General features: G+C 49.3%; 1 protein-coding gene across 2 annotated transcripts in view; it reads right to left on the bottom strand.

Moving 5' to 3' along the window:
* LOC111961459 (autism susceptibility gene 2 protein homolog) overlaps positions 1-12,523 on the bottom strand; it is a 38,552-nt gene that overhangs the window by 6,687 nt on the left and 19,342 nt on the right. The window contains exons 7-9 of one of the 2 annotated variants that reach the window (XM_023983749.2): positions 1,730-2,066; positions 1,407-1,627; positions 1,017-1,246 (exon numbers count right to left, since the gene is read on the bottom strand). In XM_023983749.2, the coding sequence (XP_023839517.1) occupies positions 1,017-1,246; positions 1,407-1,627; positions 1,730-2,066 (788 nt within the window). The remainder of the gene's footprint in view (positions 1-1,016; positions 1,247-1,406; positions 1,628-1,729; positions 2,067-12,523) is intronic. The other variant, XM_023983750.2, reaches the window with a different exon arrangement.

Here is a 12,523-nt window from a genome sequence, read left to right as displayed (position 1 = left end):
CCTATTGTGATGAATATACCTTCCACGTAGACTTTCTCGCTTCTACTCTGCATAACTGTGAGCGCCTACGATCTTCCAGCCGATCTGCGTCCTTACCCACTTGTGCAGGTAACCTGTCATTAAGTCCTCTTACACTTACGTGAGGCGTAGGGATTCAACTCTGTTCCCAGTTCGATGTCACTTAGCCTACTGTTAAGTACTCTATTCTCTTGTCATCGAGATCTTCTTACCACGTGTTGAGGAAACTTGCTCAGAGTACCCTTCACTAGCGCTCGCGTCTGTGAGTCTTTCAACCGTGGACAATGTGAGTTACCTTATCACTGTGGCTACCTGTCAGAGTTTACACTGTGATACGAGTAAGGTCTGTCCAGTAGACCTCGGGCTCCTATGCTTCTCACTACGGCTGGTACCTGCATATAGCCTTGTCCGCTATCGGTGGACGTCTTCACCACTGTGGAGGCATTAGACTGCGCATCCATGAATTTCTATCTTCATCTGTCTTAATCGTTTATATCTGGTTTGTTCCTCAGCTGGCTCTTACCCAGCTATCTTGCGATGCACTTACCACTGTGAGCTACTGTACCAGAGTCTTTACCTACTGTGGAGCCTTAACGGTCCAGAGTCTTACCACTGGCGTGGCTTATATGACTGTCCAGTCTTACCACTGTGAGCTAACTGTCCAGAGTCTTACCACTGTGAGCTAACTGTCCAGAGTCTTACCACTGTGAGCTAACTGTCCAGAGTTGTATTTGCTCATGATGCACATCATTTTATTATCAGAGCGTGCCAGTGGACTTCTGGTAAGTATGCTTTAGTGAAAAAGTGTTGGGATCAGGTACAACTATGTTTACCCACCCCCAAAATGAATAATTATGAGCAATTCCCTCCACCCACAACTTCTCACCTGAATGCATATTTTTKTATTWKAAGGGGTTGGGCAAAAGCTGAAATTGGGGTTGAGAGTTACCCTTTAACCTCACATGAAGCAGTTTGTGGTGGCCATGTACTGGACTTACATTTAGGTCAGCTGTGCGACCCATATTTGGGGTTGTAGAGAGGATGCCTGGTGGAGGAGGCAAACCATTGGGGTAGGATAAGAAGGTGAGCTGGTGCTGGTGTTGATGTTGGTGCTGGTGTGTGTGCTGGTGGAACTCTGTCCTCAGCAGAGGTGGCCCCGAGCCAGTCCCTCTCTCTGCAGTCTGCGCCAGGAAGCGGTTGTTCAGTTCTTGGCGAAGCAGGTCGTGCTCTGTTGTGGGTGAGAGGTTAAAGGTCATACTCTATGACAAAAACTGCTCTTTCTCACCCACAACCCGTATCACCACCTACACCTGTTGTACACTAAACACCAATCTATCTCCTATACGGTTTCTTCAATATCCATCTCCTTTACTGTTCAAGCCTCTTACCTGAGTAGCCTGCTTCAGTGGAGTGTCCTACGATGCCATTGGTTGGTAATCCCAGAGGGCTTGTGAACATGGCCGGGCGGCGATGCCCGTGAACTGGCAGGAAGAAGTGGGGTGCGGGCAACTCCGAGACGGACAGGGGGAGGGCCGGCAAGGGAGAAGAATGGCGCCCGAGGTGGGGGGATGGCGGGAGGGTTCGCTTGCGGGATCCCTCTATGCTGCTGCTGTAGGGAGGAGAAAGGCAAGGTTGTAAATAAAAATCACCTCATCTAGGATATCAGTACTATGAAATGGTTTGAATAAGTACAGTCAATGCCATGTCCTACCTGTTGTGGAGACCAATGAACAGGGGATGGCCCTGGTGATGTGACAATGGTTCTCTCTTGACCTGGGATAGGCCTGACCCTGGCAGAGTTGGGGTGGTCGTGTTGTGAGGGGACGTCCTCTCCTTCTTCACACACACAGCAGGAAGTGGGCTGGTGGTGCGGGTGCTGGTGAGAGGGGCTGCAGGGGCAGGGCGGCCTGCAGGCTGAGAGCCAGGGGCGGGACTGGCAGCAGGCTGATCGAGGGGTGTGTCGCTGCTCTGCTCCTGGCTGCGTTGTAGACCTGACACTGTGGCAGAGCTGCACACCTTCGTCTCGTCCCTCTCATCAACGCCTATGTCTATGAGCAACCAGAGAACCTTTGTTACCAACCACAGTTTGACAGAGCTGACAGAATAATTTAAAGCTGCAATATGTAACTTTTTAGGGCGAAAYGACCAAATKCACATAGAAATGTTGTTATAGATCTGTCATTCTCATTGAAAGAAAGTCTATGTGCGCTATGTCTATGCTTYYGGTTCTTAATTATCATTTTTTGTGTCTTTTACATTCGGTTTTGTMCCCTGGTAGTAGTTGTAGTTTTTCTTTTCAAACAGCTGAAAATACAATATTTTTGGTTWTATACTTGCTTGTTTGTTTTGTCACATAAACTGAAATTAGGCAAAATATAAAAATGTTAGAAACCAGGAAATGGCAGACTGATTTCTGCATAGTGCATCTTTAATATTCTTTCCCACATCAGATAAATACTGAAACTTATTATACACTATATATACAAAAGTATGTGGACACCCCTTCAGCTTAGTGGATTTGGCTATTTCAGCTACACCTGTTGCTGACAGGTGTATCAAATCGAGCACACAGCACATGATCTCCATAGACAAACATTGGCAGTAGAAGGGCCTTACTGAAGAGCTCAGTGACTTTCAACGTGGCACCGTCATAGGAACCCACCTTTCCAACAGGTCAGTTCGTCAAATTTCTACCCTGCTAGAGCTGCCCCGGTCAACTGTTAAGTGGAAACGTCTAGAAGCAACAACGGCTCAGCCGCAAAGTGGTAGGTCACACAAGCTCACAGAACGGGACCGCCAAATGCTGAAGTGCGTAAAAATCGTCTGTCCTCGGTTGCAACACTCACTACCGAGTTCCAAACTGCCTCTTGAASCATTGTCATCACAAGAACTGTTTGTCGGCAGCTTCATGAAATGGGTTTTCATGGCCGAGCAGCCGCACACAAGCCTAAGATCACCATGCGCAATGCCAAGCGTCGGCTGGAGTCGTGTAAAGCTTGCCGTCATTGGACTCTGGAGCAGTGGAAACGTGTTCTCAGGAGTGATGAGTGACACTTCACCATCTGGCAGTCCGACGAATGAATCTGGGTTTGGCAGATGCCAGGGGAACGCTACCTTCCCCAATGCATAGTGCCAACTGTAAAGTTTGGTGGAGGAGGAATAATGATCTGAGGCTGTAGATAGCGACACTACACTATTTACCTAGAGAGTTTTCATCTGTATTTTTCATAGCTGTTTACATACCACCACAGACCGACGCTGGCACTAAGACCACACTCATAAGTAAACATGAAAACGCTCATCCAGAGGCGGCGCTCCTAGTGGCCGGGGACTAGGAGCGCCGTGGTAGCTCACAGTGGTAAGACTGGACAGTTAGCTCACAGTGGTAAGACTCTGGACAGTTAGCTCACAGTGGTAAATACTTTTCACCAAATTTCCACCAGCATGTTAAATGTGCAACCAGAGGGAAAAAAACTCTAGACCACCTTTACTCCACACACAGAGACATGTACAAAGCTCTCCCTCGCCCTCCATTTGGCAAATCTGATCATAATTCTACCCTCCTGATTCCGGCTTACAAGCAAAAATTAAAGCAGGAAGCCCCAGTGACTTGGTCAATAAAAAAGTGGTCAGATGAAGCAGATGCTAAGCTACAGGACTGTTTTGCTAGCACAGACTGGAATATGTTCCGTGATTCTTCCGATGGCATTGAGGAGTACACCACATCAGTCACTGCTTCATCAATAAGTGCATTGATGACATCGTCCCCACAATGACTGAACGTACATACCCCAACCAGAAGCCATGGATTACAGGCAACATCCGCACTGAGCTAAAGGCTAGAGCTGCCGCTTTCAAGGAGTGGGACTCTAACCCGGAAGCTCATAAGAAATCCCGCTATGTTCTCCGACGAACCATCAAACAGGCAAAACGTCAATACGGGACTAAGATCGAATCGTACTACACAGCCTCCGACGCTCGTCGGATTGGCAGGGCTTGCAAACTATTACAGACTACAAAGGGAAGCACAGCCGAGAGCTGACCAGTGACACGAGGCCTACCAGACGAGCTAAATTACTTCTATGCTCGCTTCGAGGAAAGTAACACTGAAACTAGCATGAGAGCATCAGCTGTTCCGGAAGACTGTTGATCACGCTCTCCGCTGCCGATTTGAGTAAGAGCTTTAAACAGGTCAACATTCACAAGCCGCAGGGCCAGATGGATTACCAGGACGTGTACTCCGAGCATCCGCTGACCAACTGTGTCACGACTTCCGCCGAAGTCGGCCCTTCTCCTTGTTCGGTGGTGTTCGGCGGTCGACGTCACCGGCTGTTCTAGTACACATCGATCCATTTTTCAGTTTCGTTTTGTTGTGCTGTATTTTACACACCTGGTATCATTCCCCCCATCAGTTCCCTATTAACCCTCTGTCTTTCATTTATGTTTGTCCGTGATTGTTTGTACGTTAGGTGTTGTATTTGATACGGTGTTCGATCTGTTTCTTTTCCATTTGTGGAATTGTGCATAATTTGAGTAAAACTCTGTGGTTTCGCTCAGACCTGTGTCTGCGTTTGACTCCCAAACATTCTCCGCACACAACCCTGACAGAATCACGGACCAACTTCAAATGGAGTCAGCAGGCGCCAGCCAGCCCTTCTCCCCAGTAGAGGAGCAGGTTCAACAGCACGCGACTATGTTGCATAGTTTAGGGACAGCATGGATCGCGTGCTGCAGACTATGGACAGATGGGAAGAGAAGGAGGTCTCCCGGTAAATCAGAACCCAGCACCAACACCCGCACTCTACCTACACCACATCCATCCTCCCACCGTCGGAACCAGTGGAATTCGGCTCCGCTCCCGGGAGCGTATGACGGAACAGCAGCCGGGTGTCAGGGTTCCTCCTACAGCTGAGCTATACCTGGCATCTGTTCATCCGTCCCCGTCGGGACACGAGAGGGTGGCGCTCTCATCTCCGTCTGACTGGTAAAGCCCTGGAGTGGGCCAACGCCATCTGGGAAGAGAGGGATCTACCCTGGATGATTATGATGACTTCTCTCGCCGCTTCCGGGCAGTCTTTGACCATCCACCTGAAGGAGAGGCGGGGAGAGCGATTGTTCCATCTCAGGCAGGGATGAGGAGCGCACAAGATTTCGCTTTGGACCCTCCGTACGCTGGCCGCTGGTGCGGGATGGAATGAGCGGGGCCCTGATCGACCACTACAGGTGTAGTCTACGAGAGGACGTTCGTAGGGAGCTAGCCTGCAGGGACACCACTCTCAACCTGGACCAGCTGGTGGATTATCTATCCGGCTGGATAACCTGTTGGCCTCCCGCGGGCGTCAGATCGGGGTCCGCCCATTCCAGAACCCAGCTCCTTGGATCCAACTCCTATGGAGTTGGGAGGGGCTGCTAGAGGGAGACCGGAGGGGAACCACTCCATGTACCAACTGTGGACGCAGAGGGCACACTGCTGTCCGGTGCTGGGGTGTTTCTCCTGGGAGTCGAGGTAGCAGGCGGAGCACTGGTGGGTCGTCTCAGTGAGTAGGCACATAACTCACCGAGCCTTCTGTTGCACTCATGTGGTTATCTATAGAATTTCCTGGGTTTTCCCACATTCCCAGCATAAGGCGCTAGTAGATTCAGGCGCAGCTGGGAATTTTATTGACCGCTCTTTGGCTCATAGCTTAGGGATCCCTATATTCCGGTTGATGTTCCCTTCCCTGTACCATGCCTTAGATAGTCGTCCTTTGGGGTCGGGGCTGGTTGGGAGTCACAGTGCCCATCGCTATGAGAACGCGGGAGATCACGAGGAGAGAATTGTCTTTCCTGATCGACTCTCCTGCGTTTCCTGTTGTGTTGGGTCTTCCCTGGTTGGCCTCTCATGATCCGATTATTCGTGGCAACAGAGGGCTCTCAAGGGATGGTCCTGTCGTGTTCAGGGAGGTGTGTAGGTGTTTCCTTAGGTGCCACTACAGCGTGGAAAGTCCAAACCAAGTTTCCACCATGCACATTCCTCCCGAATATGCCGATTTGGCACTCGCCTTCTGTAAGAAGAAGCGGACTCAATTACACCCCATCGACCGGGGGTGTGTGATAGATCCTTGGTAGACGCTAAACTTCCCAGAGGTCACGTGTTATCCCTTGTTCACAGGAGGGACGGTGGCTATGGAGACATATGTCACCGAATCTCTGGGACAGGGAATACATTCGGCTTCCATCTCACCGTCTCCTCGAGTTTCTTTTTGTGAAGAAGAAAGGATAGAGGTTTGCGTCCTGTATTGATTATCGCGGATAATAAGAATCACGGGTAAAATACAGTACCCGCTACCACTATATAGCGAGTATGACCGAGTCATTACACGGGGCGCGCTTCTTCACAAAATTGGACCTCAGGAGCGCATTACAACCTGGCTTGCGATCAAGGGGGAGATGAGTGGAAAGACAGCTTTTAGCACCACTTCTGGCATTATGAGTACCTCGTCATGCCGTACGGGTTAATGAATGCTCCATCAGTCTTCCAATACTTTGTGGATGAGATCTTTAGGACCTGCACGGTCAGGGTGTAGTGGTGTATATAGATGAATTCTAATATATTCCGCTACACGCGCCGAAGCTGTGTCCCTAGTGCGCAGGGTGCGCTTGGTAGACTGTTGAGCATGACCTGTACGTCAAGGCTGAGAAATGTCTGTTCTTCCAACAGTCCATCTCCTTCCTAGGTACCGCTTTCAGCGTCAGGGGTAGAGATGGAGAATGACCGCCTTTCAGCCGTGCGTAATTGGCCGACTCCAACCACGGTAAGGAAGTGCGCAGCGTTTTTAGGTTTGCCAACTACATACCGGAGATTTATCGGCGGTTTTGGTCAGGTAGCGGCTCCCATTACCTCACTGCTGAAGGGAGGACCGGTGCGACTGCAGTGGACAGCTGGAGCGGACAGGGCTGTTGGTCACCTGAAGGCTCTGTTTACCTCAGCTCCTGCTTGCGCGCATCCTGATCCTTCCTTAGCAATTCATAGTTGAGGTGGACGGTCCGAGGCGGGATAGGGCTGTGCTGTCTCAGCGCTCGGGTACGCCACTAAAACTCCGCCCCTGTGCATTCTTTTCGAAGAAGCTCAGCCCGGTGGAGCGAAACTATGATGTGGGACCGGGAGTTGCTGGCTGTTGTCATGGCTCTGAAAGCGTGGAGACATTGGCTTGAGGGGGCAAGACACCCTTTCCTCATTTGGACTGACCCACGCAATCTGGAGTACACCGGGCGGCGAGGGGAATGAAACCCTCGCCAGGCAAGTGGGCCATGTTGTTCACCCGTTTTGATTTCACCTTCCTACAAACCAGGTTTCCAGAACGTTAAGGCAGAGACGCACTGTCCCGCTGTATGATACAGAGAGAGTCCTCAGATCCCACTCCCATCATTCCAGCCTCTCGCCTGGTGCGACCGGTGGTAATGGGAGGTGGACGCGGACATCGAACGGCGTCACGTTCAGAGCCCATTCCACCTGACGTCCAGCTGGGCGTATGTACGTTCCGTTTGATGTCCGCGATCGTTTGATCTGTTGGGCTCATACGTCACCCTCCTCTCGTCATCCTGGTATCGGTCGGACCGGTGCGCTGCCTTTTGGGAAGTACTGGTGCCCACTTTAGCTAAGGACGTGCGGTTTATGTTCCTCCTGTTCGGTATGTGCACAGTGCAAGGCACCTAGACATCTGCCCAGAGGAAATTACAACCCTTCCCGTTCCCAGCGACCATGGTCACACCTATCGTGGATTTCGTGACGATCTTCCCCGTCGCGGGGTAACACCACGATCCTGGTCGTTGTGGATCGGTTTTCTAAATCTGCCGTCTCCTCCTTTGCCCGTCTCCCTCACGGCTCTACCAAAACTGCGGAGGCTCGTGTTCACCCATTGTATTCCGCACTACGGGGTGCCTGAGGATATAGTTTCTGATCGGTCCCCATTTACATCTAGAGTCTGAGGGCTTTATGGAACGCCTGGGGATCTTCGGTCAGCCTTACCTCAGGTTTCCAACCCGAGAGTAACGGGCAGGTGGAAAGAGTAAAACCAGGATGGAGTAGTTTCTGAGGTCCGATGTCGCCAGGACCGGCCGGGAGTGGCAGCTTACATCCCCTGGCGCGAGATGGCCCAAAACTCCCGCCGCCACTCCTCTACCAACCTCATCACCGTTTCAGTGTGTGCTAGGTTACCAGCCGGTCCTGGCCATGCATCAGAGCCAGATTGAGGCTCCCTGCGTGGATGAATGGTTGTCGCACTCAGAGGAGACTTGGAACGCTGGCGCCATGTGCGGTTACAACGGGCTTATCAGGAGACAAAAGCGAGTGCCGACGCCACCGCAGTGAGGCCCCGTGTGATGCACCGGGACCGAGTCTGGCTCTCGACCCGAAACCTACCCCTTCACCTGCCCTGCCGGAAGCTGGGTCCGCGGTTTGTGGGCATTTAAAGTCTGAGGAGACTGAACGAGGTTTGTTATAGTTACACTCCCCCCTGATTACCGTTTAATCCCTCGTTCCATGTGTCTCTCCTCAGCCAGTGGGTGGCTGGTCCGCTCCAGCAGTCTGAGGTGCGGGAGTCCTCGCCCCCTCTTGACATCGAGGGGCCGGCGTAGTATACCGTAAGGGCCATCATGGATTCTAGACGTCGGGCGAGGGCCTTCAGTACCTCGTGGAGTGGGAGGGGTACGGTCCGGAGGAGAGATGCTGGGTACCGGTGGAGGACATCTAGATCCATCCAGTTACAAGAGTTTCACCGTCTCCAACCCGGATCGCACTGCGCCTCGCCCTCCGGGTCGTCCCCGAGGCCGTGTCGTCGCGCTGCTGGAGCCGCGCGTCAGGGGAGGGGTTCTGTTCACGACTTCCGCGAAGTCGGCCCTTCTCCTGTTGATTCGGTGGTGTCGGCGGTCGACGTCACCGGCTTTCAGCCACCATCGATCCATTTTCAGTTTGTGTTGTGTTTGTCTGTATTTACACACCTGGTATCAATTCCCCCCATCATGTTCCCTATTTAACCCTCTGTCTTTCATTTATGTTTGTCCGTGATGTTTGTTACTTAAGGTGTTGGATTGATACGTGTTCGTATCTGTTTCTTTCCATTTGTGGAATTGTGCATATATTTGAGTAAAAACTCTGTGTGTTCGCTCAGACCTGGTCCTGCGTTTGACTCCAAACATTCTCCGCACACAACCCTGACAAACTGGCAAGTATTCTAAACTGACATTTTCTTTTTTGAAAACTCTGTTTATTAAGTTTTTACACACACAACAGACACAAGCAATATAAATAATATACTCAACTAGAAAAAATACAAATAATACATAAAATTAAAAAAATATAGCTTTAAAGATACCATACTTTAGACAAAGTTAAAACACCAGGCAGAAGCTACAAAGGTTAAAGGGCAAATCTTAGGTACAGGGACAGAGCAAACACCTCACCATTGTTCCTGTAAACAGTCAAGGGATGGGGTGGAGAAATGCAACCACTCACAGACGTCAAGGCCACAGACCGACCATCCACTGGACCAAAAATAAAAAGTTTACAATCTTTAAAATAAAAAATGAATAAATAATTTTATGTATGTAATTTTATGTAATTAAAAAAAAAAAATAACTGGGAAAAACAAAGCTCACACCTTTACTCTGCCCGGCAAGATGAACAAGGCATCCGCAAGGTCACAATCAATAAGCACATCAACCTTAATGCCCCCCACCCCCACCCCAGAAAAACACAGAGAAATGCTCATCCAACCCCTAAGTCACAGGGGGGTCAAATACAGACTTATTTTGGTTTTAATAGGAATGCCATCAGAGATGGACTGTTTAAAAGTAAGACCGGAATGGAGCCCAAGCCTCATTAAACAGTTTGGGTTTTTTTTTCCCAACGTTAGTTAATTTGGGAATTTTTTTTCTTTAGTTTTTTTCAAGAGAGCCACAAACACAGTCTCTCAACCCCAATATGTATAAGATGGGGGAAGCTGCCATCTTCCAGTTCGTGTAGTATTAGCCGTCTAGCTAAAAGAGTTGTATAAGCAACAGTGTCCGACTGGATTCTTGACAGGGGGGTACCTATGGGCAGTACTCCAAAAAGGGCTGTAAGGGGAGAGGGATCTATAACAGTGTCATATATATCAGAGAAACATTTAAATATTAATTCCCAGAAACCTGACCTAAACTGACATTTTCAACCTCTCCCTGTCCGAGTCTGAAAAACCAACATGTTTCAAGCAGACCACCCTGTGCCCAAGAACACTAAGGTAACCTGCCTAAATGACTACCGACCTGTAGCACTCACRTCTGTAGCCATGAAGTGCTTTGTAAGGCTGGTCATGGCTCACATTAACACCATTATCCCAGAAACCCTAGACTGACTCCAATTTGCATACCACACCAACAGATCCACATATTATGCAATCTCTGTGCACTCCACACTGCCCTTTCCCACCTGGACAAAAGGAACACCTATGTGAGAATGCTATTCATTGACTAAAGCTCAGCCTTCAACACCATAGTGCCCTCAAAGCTCATCAGTAAGCTAAAGACCCTGGTACTAAACACCTCCCTCWGAAACTGGATCCTGGACTTCCTGACGGGCCGCTCTGGGTGGTAAGGGTCCCCTCCTGTACTCCCTGTTCACTCATGACTGCACGGCCCGGCCATCATTAAGTTTGCCGATGACACAACAGTGGTAGGCCTGATCACTGACAACGACGAGACAGCATATAGGGAGGAGGTCAGAGACCTGGCAGTGTGGTGCCATGACAATGTAATCAAGACAAAGGAGATGATTGTGGACTACAGGAAAAGGATGACCGAGCACGTCCCCATTCTCATCAACGGGGCTGTAGTGGACTAGGTTGAGAGCTTCAAGTTCCTTGGTGTCCACATTACCAACAAACTAACATGGTCCAAGCACACCAAGACAGTCGTGAAGAGGGCACGACAAAACCTATTCCCCCCCAGGAGACTGAAAAGATTTGGCATGGGTCCTCAGAAGGTTCTACAGCTGCACCATYGAGAGCATCCGGACTGGTTTCATCACTGCCTGGTATGGCAACTGCTCTGCCTTCGACCGCAGGGCACTACAGATGGTAGTGCGTACGGCCCAGTAAATCACTGGGGCCAAACTTCCTGCCACCCAGGACCTCTATACCAGGCGGTGTCAGAAGAAGGCTCTAAAAATTGTAAAAGACTCCAGCCACCCTAGTCATAGACTGTTCCCTCTGTTACCGCATGGCAAGTGGTACAGGAGCGCCAAGTCTAGGTCCAAGAGGCTTCTAAACAGCTTCTACCCCAAAGCCATAAGACTCCTGAACATCTAATCAAATGGCTACCCAGACTATTTGCATTGCCTGCCCCCCACTTTTACACTGCTGCTACTCTGTTATTATCTATGCATAGTCACCTTAATAACTCTACCTACATGTACATATTACCTTAATTACCTCGACTAACCAGTGCCCCCCCCCACATTGACTCTGTACCGGTACCCCCTGTATAGAGCCTCGATATTGTTATTTTACTGCTGCTGCTTAATTATTTGTTACTTTTATTTCTTATTCTTATATATATATATATATATATTTTTTTTTTAAACTGCATTGTTGGTTAGGGCTTGTAAGTAAGCATTTCCCTCTAAGGTCTACACCTGTTGTATTTGGCGCATGTGACAAATAACATGAGATTTTTCATGGTTTGGGCTAAATCCCTTAGTTCCAGTGATGGGAAATCTTAACACTACAGCATACAAAGGCATTCTAGACGATTCCGTGTTTCCAACTTTGTGGCAACAGTTTGGGGAAGATCCTTTCCTGTTTCAGCATGACAATGCCCCCGTGCTCACTAATTCTCTTGTGGCTGAATGGAGGAAAGTCCCTGCAGCAATTTTCCAACATCTAGTGAAACGCCTTCCCAGAAGTGTGGAGGCTGTTAAAGTAGCAAAGAGGGAATCAACTCCATATTAATGGCCATGATTTTGGAATGAGATGTTCGATGAGCAGTGTCCACATACTTTTGGTCATGTGGTGTATGTGTTCATGCTTTGCTAAAACAACCTTCATTCATAGTGGTGAATAGCTCCTAATCTCTGTTGTCTGGTGATAAAAGCCCTAGTCCTGTGGCCCCCAAGACTGAATAATAGGCCTACATCTAGAAACAACAATGAGGCTACTAACGAGCAGCTTCATAACAGCCAGTGGGTTCATGTCTTGGGCAAATGAGCATGTWCATATTACAAAGTGCTCACAATTTGTCAGTTGCACCATTATATTGTCCATTCACTGCCAGACAGTGTAAGAAAATGGTCATTAAATTCAACAAAGCCTATTTTCCCAGCACCAAACAACACTAGTCTCTACTCCCTGCAGTCTTTGAGCTCTGACAAAACCCGAGGGCCCTGGGGAGAGACTAGTGGTGTGTTTAGCATTCTTTGTAATCATGACGTTCAATAGGCTGAAGTCCAGACGGCTCATTGGAAGACTCAATGAGAGACCTCCAAAGCAAA

Source organism: Salvelinus sp. IW2-2015, linkage group LG4q.1:29 (assembly GCF_002910315.2).
Source record: "Salvelinus sp. IW2-2015 linkage group LG4q.1:29, ASM291031v2, whole genome shotgun sequence".
In the NCBI taxonomy this organism is placed as follows: domain Eukaryota; kingdom Metazoa; phylum Chordata; class Actinopteri; order Salmoniformes; family Salmonidae; genus Salvelinus; species Salvelinus sp. IW2-2015.
The sequence above is the reverse complement of the archived record's forward strand: the minus strand, read 5'-3'. Positions and strand labels throughout refer to the sequence as shown.